General features: G+C 37.4%; 1 protein-coding gene across 1 annotated transcript in view; it reads right to left on the bottom strand.

The window, feature by feature from the left end:
• Positions 1 to 15,125, bottom strand: part of TMPRSS11D (transmembrane serine protease 11D) — a 50,438-nt gene extending 35,313 nt beyond the window's left edge. Inside the window, exon 1 of the mRNA XM_082726376.1 lies at positions 14,905 to 15,125. Coding sequence (XP_082582502.1) covers positions 14,905 to 14,912 — 8 coding nt within the window. The 5' untranslated portion in view covers positions 14,913 to 15,125. The remainder of the gene's footprint in view (positions 1 to 14,904) is intronic.
• Between the last annotated feature and the right edge of the window lie 1,443 nt (positions 15,126 to 16,568).

The following is a 16,568-nucleotide window of genomic DNA, read 5'->3' as shown; positions in this document are numbered from 1 at the left end:
CTGACTATCAGGTCCTGAGTTGCCCAAGTATAAAACCTGGGGATGGTGGGTGATACCCAAGCCATAGGTTTTGTGTCTCTGGGGAACTGCTTTCTTCAGAGGGAAGGAGGTGGGATGCTATGAATTGGCTGTGAGTTTCTGAGTTTTACCAAATAAAGTGGAATCTAAGAAGAAAAAAAAAGGAGCCCTCCTTGAAACTCAGTACTACACTCCGCACTATTTCTAAAATTGGTGAATTTCACTGCTATCTACCTGGTACCCTAAGTTGGAGACCTAGGAATTAGCTGCATCTGCGCTCTCGGTCTCTCTCGCATTCAAGAGTCACCACAAAATCCTTATCTTATCCTTATCTTTCTTTTTCTATACCCTCTATTTTGTTCTTAATTTTGGCTGTTACCGCCTGAATTGTATGACTTGCAATGCCTCCAAACGGATCTCCCTGCTTCCATCAACTACAGTCATTAATTAGTTAATGCAAGACGCATTTGGTGAGTGACTTCGATGTTCTGGGGGCTGGAATACAGTGAAAGAAACAGACAAACAGCCGTTCTAATGGTGAAGGGAGACAGAAATGAATAAGTAAAATAAGGGAAAAAGCAGAGAGGTGGGGAAAGAAGTGTGTATGTGGCACTGAAAGTTAAGGTAGCAAGAAAGGCCATGCTAGAAGGTGATACTTGAATAAAGGCCTAAAGCTGGCGAGAGAGCAAGCTATGAAGGTACCTGGAGAAGAATGGTTTCAGCAGCGGTAAGAGCAGGCTCTGAGCCAGGAACTCCGCTTGTAAATGTGAGAAACAGCAAGGGCAGCTAGATGGGGTGGAACGAGCAAGGTAGAGGTGTGGGTGTGAGAGAGAGCCAAGGTCAGAAAGGTAGGCGGAGAGTCAGCAGGTGCGCGGATCGGTTAGGGCTTTGCATATAAGGGCTTTGGTCTGCCCTTGGTGAAATCAAAAGTCTTTGAGGGTTTTGAGCAAAGGAGTGACATCACATCTGTTTTTCTGATAGAATCACTCCGGGTGGTGGGATGGAGCAGGGGCATGATTTCGGTCAGTCAGTAGTTGAGGTGAGGAGGGATGGTAGTTTAGGGAGCAGGTGGGAGTGGAGGTGGTGAGGAGTGTCTAGTTTAGACCTACTTTTAATTTGGACCTTAGAGGATTTGCTGAAGATTCACCTATGAGATATGGGAACAAGAGGAATCTAGATTGAAATCAAGATTTTTGCTTCCTTCTAATCAACCCTTTCAAATCCTTCCAGGGAGTTTTTTGAATTTAAATCTTCGGTTCTGACACTCTCCCCTTCCCCTGCCTTATTTGAAATTTATCTATAGCTTGTCAAGATACTCAGGATGGGGGCACCTGGGTGGCTCAGTGGGTTAAGCCTCTGCCTTCAGCTCAGGTCATAGTCTCAGGTTCCTGCGATTGAGCCCCGCATCGGGCTCTCTGCTCAGCTGGGAGCCTGCTATGTTTCCACCGCCCCCGCCACCCCCGGCCTGTCTCTCTGCCCATTTGTGATCTCTCTCTGTCAAATAAATAAAATCTTAAAAAAAAAAAAAAAAAGATCCTCAGGTCGGCATCCAAACCTTCCAAATGGCACTGAAAGCCCTTCACAGTCATCTCTGCTTCTTTAGCTCCTGCCATACCCTCATGTACTTACTTAACCCGGCCAGGCCAAATGGGGCAACCAGTGCTGTGTGTGACGACCCTTTGCCTAGAAAAGCTCATACCTCAACTGCCCAGCAGATTCCCATTTTGTTCTTAAGGTAATTCAACCGTATTTCTTTTCCCTCCAAGTAGATACCTTCTTCTCTCCTAGCTTCCCCTCATCTGATCTCGTAATTCCCAGTGAATTTCTCTATCCTAGTCCTTTTCCTACTTCATGTGGGAAACAATGGTTTTCTTGCCTGCACCCACCGCTAGGCTGTAACTTCTGAGCAGTAGACATGTATCGTGTCTGTCAGGACATGTCCCCTCCTTAGCACAACACCCATTACGGAGTCCACATCGGGTTTTATTTATGAAAAAACTGAGGAATGACACTGCAAAGAAGAGTTTAAAAATAATTTAACTCGAGTTTGGAAGGACTTGATGTAGGATTATATGATGTGCCTTTTTGCTCTAAATATTGACAAATAAAATACAGACTGGAGAATAATGTCTGCTAGCTCATGAGTGCTTGCTGTGCACCTGGCACTGTGTTGAATTTTTCTACGTCACTTAATTTAATCCTTGTAAATAAGCCTAGGTTACAGATGATGAAAGAGAAGCTTACTTACTCAGCTAGTACGCGATGGAGCTGGAATGGGAAGCCAGGTCTGTCAAGCTCAAACTGCAATGGCCACATCAGATGGGAGGGGGGTTTTTCTGTTAATTATCATGTTGTTATTCATTTCTATCACTCTGCCTTACAGTTGATGCTAAGAAATGGAAAGTTAAAAACATTGCTATAGACCTGTGTCTATAGCAGGATACACAAACACATATATTGGAATATGTGTATGTGTTTACATTATACTTTGGAGTTATGAAGACTATGAGCGATGGTTCCAACGTAAAGGGACTTACTTTACTTTAGTCCGTTTCATTAACTCATGTTTACCACTGGACAGGCAGTAGGGACTACCTAATTCAATGTTTTATTTTTTATTTTTTATTTTTTTTTTAAGATTTTTATTTATTTATTTGACAGACAGAGATCACAAGTAGGCAAAGAGGCAGGTAGAGAGAGAGAGAGAGGGGGGGAAGCAGGCTTCCTGCTGAGCAGAGAACCTGATGCGGGGCTCGATCCCAGGACCCTGAGATCATGACCTGAGCCGAAGGCAGAGGCTTTAACCCACTGAGCCCACCCAGGTGCCCTATTTATTTTTATTTATTTATTATTATTATTATTATTATTTTTGCTGAGAAACACTGTATTCAAAGTTGGAAGCTCAGAGATGGAAAACAGATGAAATGGAATAGCTTTTCTGTTTGAATTTGGGATGGGAGAAAAGGATCCCCTTTCTCCTATTTCTAGCAAATTTTCACTGATCTAGTCTAATACTTTTCTTTCTTTCTTAAGTTTTTATTTATTTATTTATTTATTGTTCTTGATAAACTCGGGTGCAATGTAAAAGAGAAACACAAGAGGATTATTCTGATTGCATAACTGGATGGTGGCAGGGTTGGTGCCACAGTTCAGACTTCGTGAATATATTTATTTTATTAAGCTATTGTGCCTTCTAAAAACTCTAGGTTCATGTGGAAGTTGAGAATCTTATCCTTGAATCACAAATCCATACGGCTTTATGTGCATGTACCTTTGAAATGCACTATTGGGTTTTCTTTTAATTCAGTGATTTACTTGTTAATTTATTTTTATCTTGGGTATCATTTAAAGAAGTTTACATTCCTTGAGGATATAAATCACTTTATATTTCCTGAGGATACAGAGGCTGGGTAAATTGTGAGGGACCTGAGCTAATTTATGTAATACTGTGAGAATTATGAAAAGTCAGCTTTTCTGGAGACAGGGGCAATTAGGAAAGGGTGCTCATTGGGCTGTATGCAGCTATACTCTGGGACGCACAGCTTGGCAGGGAGCATAGTCTCCACCTCAGCTTTCAATCTTCCCCTGAGCCATGCAATTTTGTGCATTGCAACAACTTCACAACTGTATATAGCAGATCTGAAATGATGTGCCGAAGTTCTGGAATCTGCTACTTATAGGAAAAGCCCATTCAGGATTCAAAGTCTTCTCACAAAATTTGCAAGTTGATATGATTAATAGGTGAGTGAGGGTGCGTGCGTGTGTCTGTGTGTGCACGTAAGCATGTAGTAGTGGAGTTGAGAGTTGTTAATGTTTTATGAGATCCTGCTGCCAATGAAGTTAAGAATATAGGCTCAATTGCTTCACAGGCTAGTTAAGTTTTTTTCTTTCCTAGGACTCAGGATATACTCTAGATCTCAGACTCTTTTCAATAATTCACAGAATAGAATGAAGCCCATGAAAGAATGTGTCCACAATAGGGCAAAGCTACCTTTACTGCTGGAGGAAATGCCTTCCCTGATGATGCTCTATTCATATCTGTCTAATTGGTCCTAAACTTGAAGGAATCATTTTTATATACTGGAAGTCCGTGGGCATTCTTTCTCCATTTTATTTTATTATAGTATTGAAATGTATTTCAAGATACCTTACCACAACTATTACCCAATTTAGAAAAATTTCACTGGGTCCTAGTGATTGAGACTGAATTAAACAACTACTGGAGAAAGAATGTCTTATAGGTCATGTTCCATCATAGTGTATCAAATCTTAATTTATTTGGACCCCGATAAGTCAAAAAATAGTTTTAGTTTTGTAATATTTTCCATGTTAATATGTTCACCTTATGTTTCTGCAATAAACAAAGCAGATGTTGAAATTTTTGCTATTAAAAATGATTTCTTCTTTTATGAGATTTTTTTTGTTCTAATACCAGTCATGTTTTTGAAATAAAAGATTTAAGATATAAAAGATTCTTTTAATTGACTTTTGAGATTGTGTTTAATTTTTACATTATAAAAATATTTCTAAGGGGATGTTTCTAAGGGGATAAAGACCTGGTGTTAGGTGATTTACATTATAGAGTTAGTCTTGTGTAATTATTAATAGGAGATGTCTGAAGACTACTTACTAATAGAGCTAGTTAAGGGCTTAGAGACATGTTCTGATTACTGCTCTGCTATGCTTAATATACACTTGCTTTTATAAGAAAGGCCATCTTTGCTGGAATCTACAGTTGCCCAGAGGGTGGGTTCTTGCTTCCGTGGTTGAGATAATGGAGTCTTCTCAGGGTGCAAATGAAAACACTGACATTATGGTAGACTGTGGCATGGTCTACAAAGGTAGACCCTACATAGGCGATTTGAAAACAACGGAATAGATGGAAGTATTTCTTCTCAGACTTCATGATGCGGATACTTTAAGTGTATTTCTCTAGAAGTCATCTACCTACAAAGTTATAGGAACAATATTTTGTTTATTTTACTATTATTGAAGAATGTATGCCTAGTGTTTCAACAGCAACTGTCATGACAGAAATTCCTGAGACAGGTTACCTATCACCTTGCTAATTACTGTTAGGTAGAGCCTAGCATGTACTCCAGAGGGCACCATGTCAGTATTTCTTCTGAGCTCTAGAGAGTGTAGCTGTGGACAAAGCCATTGAACCTAGCAGGTTCTAAGCAATAAACAATTATTTAGTTGAAGTTTTGCGTCTGTGTCTATTTTCCTCCAAACAACATTTTTGTCCTACCTGGATTTAGTTTTCAAGAAACTAGGTGTTTTTTTCCCATCTTTCTTTATTATTTCCCTTCCTTTCCTTTCCTTTTTTTCTTTATTTTTGACTGAAGATGAACTATACCATTTATTAGCAACCAACATGATTTTGCCAACTTTCTCAAATTATAAGGAAATATTCATTACAGTCTAAATATGTTGTATTTTCTTGTCTACATGCTCTTTGGGAAATGAGTACTTGAACATTTTAAACTTCAATATATCTATCGGGATGATTCAGTGATTGTACAACTACCATTACTATGCTAGTAACAGATGAATTGGACCCTTAAACAGGTGAACTTGATGGTATGGGATTACATCTCAAAAGCCATTAAAAATTGAATTCATTTTTAAATAATTGTTAACTTACTACAATAACAAAATTGTTAAGCTGTCAGAGAATCACTGATGATGAGGGTGGGTTTGAACTCACAGAAGCAGACAAGGACTCAACAGAATGGGTATTCAGTTCAAGTTTCAGCAACTATCAGTGAGGTACTGGGATACAGTGGTGTATTATTGTTGACAGCAAGCAATTTATTACAAATAATAGTTAAAGCATCAAGGTTTTGGAATGATTTATTTACACAATTTAGAGCAGATAATTCTAGCATAACATCGCTCTTACTGGCTGCATTTTCCTATATTTTGGGGTGGAGTTATAAGTACTATATGGGGAATTGTATATAAGCCTGGTTAGATCCATGGGGGTGTGTCACACATATTACTGTCATATGTCAGGGTGGGGAAGAAAACCCCAGAGAAAACTTATATTTAAATTCAGTCTCTGAAATGACAAAACCCATTTGTTCTTTGCACATTCTCCTATTCTCCTGTTTCTTCCTTCCCATATGTGTCCTGATCTGACCAGACAGCAATGTTTCCCAAGATTGTTTGAGCACAGAGTATTTATTCCTGAAATACCTAACATTTTGAGGAACACCGTGTTCCCAGAACTCTGTTACGAAAATGCTGCTCTCTGAGTTCTAACTTGCCCAAGGCATTGTTTCTGCAGGAGAGACAAGGGAACTATTGCACACCCAGCTTACAGGGCATGCTTATTCATATTTAAATATACAAGGATGCTCTTGCATACCTCTCTCTCCATTCTGGATACTTAGAAGACTACCCTGTAGCTGTTAACTTTAATTGTAATTGTTTAGTGCCTCTTACATTTTAATGTATATGTGAGTTGCTTATTAAAATGCACACTTTAATTTAGTAAATCTGGGGTTGGGCCCAAGATTCTGCATTTCCAACAAGCTCCCAGGTGAGGTTGATGTTATTGATCCAAGGACTATATTTTATGTAACAAAGACCTTGAATATAATTAGATGAGAGTAGATTCAGAATCGAAGTGTGACTTTATTGAGGGCATACTAGTTTCTTCTTTGTTTCCTAAAGTTCAAGGACATAAACAGGTCTCTTCTGTCATAAGGTTATTATGAAATGTTCAAAATCTTAACTTACCACTTTGTCAAAAGATACTGATCCTAACAGTGAACTAGACACATATTTCTTTTTACAGAAAATAAGTGAGTAAAGGATTTGGGGCCCTTACTTCCAGTTCAATGTGCCTTGATTTTTATTATTAAATTGAAAGTGTCTAGATATTTCATTGTTTCTACAAAGGGAGTTCCACTGACATGGGGAATTTGGTATGTCACAGTCCAAAGAAGCACATGGCAGCATTTTTGGCCCTCAATGTCTTTATCCCCCAATGTTTGATCTGATTATTACATATAGACCCAAATAAAAAAAATAATTAAAAAAAATAAAATTAACAATTGCCAGGAAACAAATCTTGCTTAGTTTGTTTGGAAGGATATATGGCGTGGCATGTTTTTCATGTTATTTGCTTGGGGAGGGGAGCAGGGAGGCAGGGAAGGGGTGCTATGAATGATGGGGGAGAAGAAAGAAAAAACAACTTTAAATGCATAAGTTAAAGGAGTAAAAATCTACTAGTGACGGGTCAAAAGCAAGAACACAATCTGGGTGGCATAGGTTATTGGGCATGATAGATTCTAGAAATTTCCTGGAATAGTTCTCTCAGTTGAGAGTTATTACCAGTAACTTGGAGGGGATGAGTGGAGAATGAACTCAGAACCCCACACGTGTTCATCATAGTTTGTGCTATTTAATTATCTCTGTACATGATATTGTTCTCATAGAAAAAAAGATGGCTTCTAATGAATCATGGGTAAAAGCCAAGATTAGCTGTTTCAAGTGCTCTTGAGTAGTATTTAGTTACATCAATATATTTTAAAAAACATCTAGTACTAAATCCCTTCTGAATTTAATTCTTGCCCAGATTGTCTATAGAAGAGGAGGAAAGAATTGAGATTCTCAGTATTATTTTCCCAGGATATTTTTGTGTCATTATGAAATGAACAGCGATACTAATATTTTGGAGGTCTTCACAACAAAATATGTCCCTCAGAGCTTGGGAAAAATGCAGACATAGCACTTATCTTGGGAAGTAGTGTGTCTAGTGGGGATAAAACACTGTTGAGGTGTTAGAGAAACTGCTTGACATGAGGCACATCACTTCTCTGGACTCCAGTTTTCTCCTTTGTCATTAAACAAAGAATCAGTGAGTTTAGTTGTCACCTTCACACTGTTCTTTCCTCCTTTGAAAGGAAGGCTCCTTCTCATTTCCATGACCACTCCTGTTGGTAGGTGTTCTCACTCTTATTGCCCACTCTGTTTTTGAGAACACTGTGTTTCTTAAGCAAGCCTGTCTGCTTACAAGGTCTATCCTGTCTGCCATCCCCACACCTCTTCTCCCTAGTAGACTGGAACCTCCATGAGCAGGAGCATTTGAGAGCTGAGACTTGGAGGCTCTGTTGACTGGTTTCAAATTCCACGTCTGCCATTTATTTACTGTGTGAACTTGGGAAGTTACCTAACTCCTCCTTGATTTCCTTACCTGCAAAATGAAGGTACCGATAGTACCTACTTCCAGATTTTTGTGAGGACAAACGAGTTAAGCATTCGTTAACAGAACTAGAATTATGTCTGGCACTGGGCACTGTGTTGGCATGTGGTTGATCAAATAAATGAGGGCAAGCGCTGCTGGTGATTAGTTCTCCACTCTACCTCCCCAAGTTCTTAATGGTCTGTTCTTTGAGTGGAGCTGTACACGGCGAGGCTGGATTTGATGATGGGGGAGAGGCCCTGTCTATACTGTAAACATGGCTCCTATCATGGGCATGAAGATGGCATACATAGGGATTCTTTTCTGACTCCTGAACCAGTGCCTCCATTTACTGGGTTTCTTCTATTTTTATATAAATATTCTATGAAACACCAGCCCTGTCCAGAAGCCTGTATTTTTAATTATTACACAAGTAATATAGAAAGATAATATAGCACAATGGTGATAATCAGGACTTTTGTAATTAGACAGACCTAACTGACTGTTGGCAAGTGATAAAACCCCTCTGAGCCTTAGTTTCCTACTTTATAAAAGGAGGATAATTACCTGCCTCAGAGGGTTGTGAGATTAAGTGGGATGCTCTTTGTAAAGTGCTTAGAACTCTGGCCCGTGTTCAATAAATGGTAAATTCTACACTCTTCTTTCAGGTAGAACTCAGCTTTAGCTGAAAATAATATAATTTTTTTTTTTTTTTTTTTACAAATGGCATTTCTCAAGAGTGATAACATTCTATAGAATCACAGAATGATAGCAATGGAAGAGAGTTTCAGCAATAACCACTCTGACATCCCGTGACGCAGAATAAACTGGCCTGCAGAGAGATTAAGTGGTGCTATGTAGAGGCTTCTTGATTTTTTTTGTCTGTGCTCATTCTCTGATATTTTATTTTATTTTTTATTTTTTGCAGACCGGGACATGGTGGGCACTCCATTAACAGTGTTTATTAAGTAAATGTTAGAAAAATCAATACCAATTGAGTACTTAGAAAATCATTCTGCTAAACACTGGGGACATCTTGAAAGTAGTAAAAAACTTGTCCTTGCCTTAAGGCACTTCTCTCTCTCTTTTTCTTTCTTTCTTTCTTTTTTTTTTTTTTTTAAGATTTTATTTATTTATTTGACAGAGATCACAAGTAGGCAGAGAGTGGGCAGAGAGAGGAGGAAGCAGGCTCCCTGCTGAGCAGAGATCCCGATGCGGGGCTAGATCCCATGACCCTGAGATCATGACCTGAGCCAAAGGCAGAGGCTTAACTCACTGAACCACCCAGGCGCCCCCACTTCCCTCTTTTTGAGGGAGTATAAGACACCTGTCTGTTAGCAAACTTTCTGACCGTTGAGCCATTCTTTTTTAACTGAAATACTGTTTTTTTTTTAATTTTTAAATTTCCATGGTTCCATACTCTTTCTATCCTTCTGGTTCCCCCTTTTAAATGTCTTTTGCTGGTTGCTTCTCCTCTATTTAACCTTTAATGTCTGATGTTGCTTCCTGCTCTGCCTGGGTGTTCTCCTTTCTCTCTAGCTGAGCTCATTCAATCAGCTTCAATTACCATCTAAGCCAACTGCTCTCAAGTTTTTGTGTGCATAGGAATCAATTGAGAAGCTTGGAAAAAACAACAACAAAGATTCCTGCATCCACTATCCCAATAGACTGTTTTAGTAGGTCCGGTCTTGCTACTTGGAAACCTTCATTTAAAAAAAAAAAGATTTATTTATGAACTATTTCACAGCTGTAGGCCTGAGAATCTTTTTGTAGTGGGATAAGAGGGAATAGGTTCAAGATAAACATGCACACACTCTATGACCCAGAAAATTCATTTTTCAGGAGAAACTCTGGCATTTTTGTGCCACGAGGTCCATTTGAGAATGTTCAGAGCTACAATATTTGTAATGGCAAAATAGCAGAAGTGCGGATATGTAAGTTGGAGTATATTCTGACAGTGGAACATCATAGAGCTGTGTGAATAAATATATCATTACTACATACTTTATAAACATAATTTTGATTCCATCTATATTAATTTCAGATGTAGGTAGAACTGAATGTTATTTGGGGATCTGTCTATGAATGATAAAACAGTAAAGAAAATTGGGGACATTTATCTAGATATGTGTTATCAAGATAGCATGCTAGATAACAGTCAGATTGGGCAGGGTTGGGAGAGGGCAGTTAATGGACAGGGTGTTACCTGGAAATGTTATTTTTCTTTTTTCTTTTTTTTTTTTTTTTAAAGATTTTATTTATTTATCAGAGAGAGAGGGGGGGAGAGAGCGAGCACAGGCAGACAGAATGGCAGGCAGAGGCAGAGGGAGAAGCAGGCTCCCTGCCGAGCAAGGAGCCTGATGCGGGACTCGATCCCGGGACGCTGGGATCATGACCTGAGCCGAAGGCAGCTGCTTAACCAACTGAGCCACCCAGGCGTCCCTGGAAATGTTATTTTTCTTAATAAATAATGACTACTTTGGGGTTCATTTTAAAAATTCGTCTTTGAATGGTAGATTTCCCAATAAAATACTTAAAAAGAAAAGAGGATGAATAAGAGAAGAAAATTGAAACGAAGGCAATGGGTCTAGACAAACCTTTGGAGGAATTTTGTGGTGGAGGGCAGGAAATGAGAAATAAGGCAATAGCTGGAGAGGGGATGTAGGTCAAGGAAGGAGGTTTTTGCTTCATGTTATTGTTTAACTGGAGATAGTATGGTACGTCTTTATGCTGATGGCAATATTCCAACAGAGAAGCAAATTGCATGTTTTAATCCATTCTTTGCAGTGTTAAACTCAGGCAGATATCCTGGCTAAGAAGTATGATTGTCGGAATAAAATTTTGTCTAAGCTAGAAAATATACATTCACTGGCCCTTTTTAATATTCTTCCTTGAAACTCGAGCTCACATATCCGTTTATTAATCACTAAGGCACTTGTCCATATCTTTGATAAATGGGTACTGTAAATCTTCAACATCTATCATTTTCTTTCTTTCTGCTGAGTTAGTCCTTAGTGGGTAAACTTTTCCAAAGTCAATTTTATATTTGATCACTTTAGATAGTTACCCAGTGAATGGTTTTATTAGGATGGTGCTTCTATCTTACATATCATAAGCATGTGCTATCTTTAGACTTAAAGCATACTCTGGAATGTAAAGTTATGACCGGTTTTCTTTGCTCAAGAGAATGGGATCCTTTAAGTTGGAGCAATACCTTTTTTGGAATTGGACTGAATATCTTTAAGTTCCCTTACAATAGTTGATGTTGATTTTTTTGTCCTCTTGACTTACTTTAGGGGTATCAGCTGTAGACATGTTGGGGGCTGAAGCAGCCTAACAATCAGGTAAATAACAAAGTTCTGAGGAAATAAGTTGGGAATGCCTTCCAGAGGACAACCCTCCCAGTCTGCACCACCTCCTCTCCCAGACTGTACCACCATTAGAAAAACATTCTGGCTAAATGTGGCAACTGTTTCAGCATGCAACCTGAGGTTTTTGTGAGCAAAACCTGAACTTTAAATTCAAAATGTTGGGGCTCTATGACTGTAAAGATAAGTTGATACTCAGTTGTCTAATTTCTATTAAGAGATACCGTCTTTGCCAAATGACTTACAGTTTTGAGCATGGTTTTTGAAAGTTAACATAGCTATTCATAAAGCAGGACTGAAGTAACAGGCAGAGTTTGAAACATATTTTTGACAATTTTTGGCTTTCTTTTCTGCTTTTGTCTCATGTTGTTTTGGGCTGGAAGAAGGCAGGTCATCTGATGGGCTTTGACATGTCTGTTTAGTCAGTTAATCATATCACGAGCACAGACAAAAGGGAAGAAAATGGAAGTATGATTTGTTGTGGTCTGAGGCATTCTGCTGAGACTTGTCTCTTCCTGAGCTGAGATATACTCCCTTACTTTAAGTCTTTCCTTAAACTGCATTCTGAATTCCAGCTTATAAATCTTTAGCCCATTTTTCCAAATCCCAGTTTATACTTTTTATATAATGTACAGGTCGTAGACACTCCCTATGTAGACTTGACAAAATCTGGAATACCCAGGGATTTGCAACGAATAATGATTATATCATAGTAATGGAGCTGTTCAGGTTCCTGGGCTCTGTGGTAGGATTTCCTTCTTTGGAGAGGGGTGAACAAGGTAGATAAAGAAAGAAATATATCACCTTTGTAACCTTTAGGAAAGGACAGCCCTGAGGGATCTGTGGGTTTAACTTATAAATTAAAGTAAACAAACTGTCCAAGAGAGCCCATTCTCAACCAAAAGTATCACAGAGTTTACCTGGAGATCTACAAAAAAACTACCTAAAAATTACCTAGAATTACCTGAAAAAATATATTACGCACTTTTATTTTCTTTCTCTTATCCAATGTGGATACCCTGATTTCTCAGATCATATGGAGGAGTTAGAAAATCATGGAGTTGGAGATTTAAATTGGAGATAGCATGGCATGCTTTTATGCTGATAAGAACATTCCAGCAGAGAAGGAAACTGGATGTTTTCATTCATTCCTTATAGAATTCCTTGTAGACTCAGGCAGATGTGCTGGCTTTAAAGTAAAGCTGTCAGAATGAAAAATTGTCTAATTTTAACTCCCTAGTTAAAGAGGAATATGCCTTCCTCTTTCCACTGAAACGTCTCTTTATTCAGGTTGATGGAAGCATAGTTTTCTAGTCATGGATCCTCAGATTGGTGGTTGCGGATCCATGTTATTTTCAAAATTTCATCTATTTGCGTGGTAACCCTCATGATCTTGTTCTGATAAAAACCAACCAACCCATGAACAAAATTAATCGGGAATTATATAAATTTTAGGTTAAAAAAAGAACAACAAATTGATTTTTAATAGATGCAGACTATTTAAGAGAGAAAATATTTCTGACTGTGATGTGTAGAAATCAAGGTTTCAAAGAAGAGTCTTTTTGTACTTGGAAAATTTGGTTCTGGTTGAGTGTCATATTTTACGTAGATTGCTTCAAGACATTCTAAAATTGTACATCTCTTTCACTATTTGCATTGTTTGTCTTTATTTTCCTTTGAATGATATTTTGATGTACATTTAGCTGTTTATAAGCGTTAATTTTTGAAAAATAGAGAAATTTCTTTCCAAAATTAAAATAAAATGTTTCAGCAAAATGCATTTCAAACTGTATTATGATTACCAAAATAATATTACATTGTTATAGAAATTTAGAAAATAATGGAAAAAATGTAATTCATAAGCTGACTACTTAATTTTTAAAGATTTATTTATCTATTTTAGAGAGAGATAGAGAGCAGGGGAAGGGACAGAGGGAGAGCGAGAATCCTGGGGCAGACTCCCTGCTGAGCATGGAACCCCACATAGGGGCTCCTCATGGGGCTTGATGCAGGGCTTGATGCGGGGCTTGTCACCGGGGCTGCATCCCAGGACCCTGAGATCATGACCTGAGCTGAAATCAAGAGCTAGCCCCTCAACTGACTGTCCCAAGCTTACCACTTTAATACTAGTGTTTAGTACAATGATTAGTGTTTTATGTACCTCATTAGACATTCTCACACGTGTACTTTGTAAAGTAATAGTTTACGAGTAAATACAATTCTGTGATTTTTTTGCATAAAGTGAGGACACAGTATATAAATTCATAGATTTTTTTTTTACCTCTTTTAATGAATTCATCATATCCATTGTGGAATGTGAAATTATTTTATTCATATTATTGTTAATTCTTAATTATTTCTTGTTAGAAACTTAGCTACCCATTTTTCACTTGTGTGTTTATATATTCAAATGCATATAATTGTACATGTATTTTACTAAACTAAGTTTTGATTGAGTTTTCTAAAGTATGGTAGATTTAAAGTAAACTCAACTACACTTAACATAGCTAACACATTACTTATGCTTTTACCATCTTTTTAAAATGACTTAGTATCACATTTTTCTGTGTTCATGGAAAAACAAAATGAGTAATACTCATAGATGCACATACAAACACATCACATTATATAGTAATTTTGAGATTGTATCATCTGACTGTAGATGATACCACAATTTGTTGCTTTTTTTATATGAATGTGTGTGAACATCAGTATTCGTTAGCTAAAAAGAAAACTAAACAAATACTGTTTTTTCCCCCTGAAGTATCAATAAGAATTTACTTGAAAAATACTGATGCAGTGAGTATATGAAAAGTAGACAATACTATCTTATTTTCTTAAAAAGGACTTTAGGTTTCATTGTGTATTTCATAGCTAGTGATGAGAGAGAAGTTAAAATATAGAATCCTAGAAAAATTCTAAAACAACAGATGAATTTTTTACCGATTATGTTTTTAAAATCCAAACATCACTCTTTGAAGGGTAAAACGTGAGAAAACAAAACCACTTCCTTCTTTAAAGATATGTTTTCATAACCCTAAGCCGTCTCTTTATGTTTACTCATTTTGTAAAAAAGAAAAAAAAAATCAGCCATGCTGTAAGCAACTTATTTAAATAATATCGAACATATTCTCTAAACAATCATATTCTCTAAACAATCAAACATATTCTCTAAACAATACCTATATGTTTCAGTAAAGTTTCTGGAAAAGTAACTAGAGGATTGCTAGACAGAGCCAAAAGTTCTTCAGCCTCTGTATATGTCTCACATGCTCTGAGATATAATAAAATTTCTAAAACTGCAGAGACAAAAACAGGACTTACCTATACATTTTGATCCTGGACAATGAAGAGATCCTCTCTTCTGCCTATCCAACTTCCCTGAGATTTCTACACAAAAGAATGGCTCTCATGCATCATGTGTGATCTATGAAGAAGCTGAAGACAAAGGAGGAAATCCCACATAATTAAACTCTAACTTGCTAAACGAGTCTGAGGGAATCAACTTGAACCAATAGCATGACTCGTGGAATGAAATCAGAAACAGGGAATTTCACAAATCAGTAAGAGTTTAATTTATTTTGGTAAATTGTGACTAAACATGATAGCAGGGGATGGCTATTTCATGAAAGCTTGCAATGTCGCCACATGGCCTAGAGTCATTATATTTAATTCAATGGTATGTGATACTCTTGCCTGTGTTAGATCGTCATACACCTCCTTCTTTGCCGCAGCAAGCTGAGGATGATCAGGAAATACTTTCCAAGCCCTCATGAGTTCTACTACCTCTAAATTTACTCTTCTCTATGATGAAATACTGCTTTTCTTTGTAGAATAGGAAACAGTTTCAGAGAAACAATTGAACATGTGTACGAGTTGTGGGATAAGCAAGCAAAATGGTTGGAACTAAAATTGACTTTGTCTTTTTCCAAATACGTGTTTTGAAAAAAGGATTCTAACTTGCTGCTGTTAGCACATGAGTGTACAGTACAGTGTAGTGAGAGCATGTGTGGGGGTGAGCCTAAGGAGGGGAATGTCAGCAGTGTTTGGGGCCAGGACAGAGGCCCATGAAAACACAGAGGCAAGATCAGTGTGGAAGTGAGAAAGGACGTCTCGGTGTCCTGTGCTGGGAGGGAGCAGGAAATATATCCGGAAGGTTGTGCTGAGGTACTGTGTGAGAAATACTGCATACTGAAGAATTAGAATGTCTAATTGAATTAGATTGGGTACTGAAACTTAAATTTTAGTTTTAGTTTATTTACCAACTAATTGTGTAGCCTAAGGGGGCGGAAGCACTATTCCTTTATGAATCTGATTGACCTACTGAATGAGGTGGTTCTAGGGGACCCTTTTCAACTCAAATTCTATGACTTTATCTTGTAAATCACTGAGAGCTATTGGTTAATGAATTCACTCAAGGACTGCAATTAGACAAGTGTTCAATTTCTTATACATTTTTTATATAATGTGCATATCCGACAAGTGGAACTGGAAGGAGTGGGTTCCTCCCTACCCTTCCCTTATGTATTTTCATTGATCCTGTATCTCATGCCTGATATTCTGATTTTTTTAAATTTTTTTTTAGTGGAGAAAAAAAAAAACCTTGTACAAAGCTACCTAAACAAACCATTTTCATTTTACATGTTAACCTTTAAGGACTTTTAATACGTACGAGTTTTTTTCATACAGTTATATCATAATGTATAACTTTGTATTGTGCTTTTTATTCTTCATATAATTTTTATGAGTGCCCTGTGCTATCAAATGTTTATTTCTAGTAGCTGTATATATTATTTTAGTAGCTGTATATATACCTAATAGTTGCATAAAATGTGCATTAAAACTTTTTATTTTAATGTAATTTCAAACTTAATACATGCAGATATAGTACATAGATTCATCAAAACAAAGGAAAGGAAAACAATTTTAATGGACACATTTTAAAGGGTGAATCATCTTGTACTGAATAGTTTTATCATAAAATACTG

Source organism: Mustela nivalis, assembly GCF_964662115.1.
Source record: "Mustela nivalis genome assembly, chromosome: 4".
Lineage (NCBI taxonomy): Eukaryota > Metazoa > Chordata > Mammalia > Carnivora > Mustelidae > Mustela > Mustela nivalis.
Note: the sequence above shows the minus strand (reverse complement) of the source record. Positions and strands in the feature narration are given on the sequence as shown.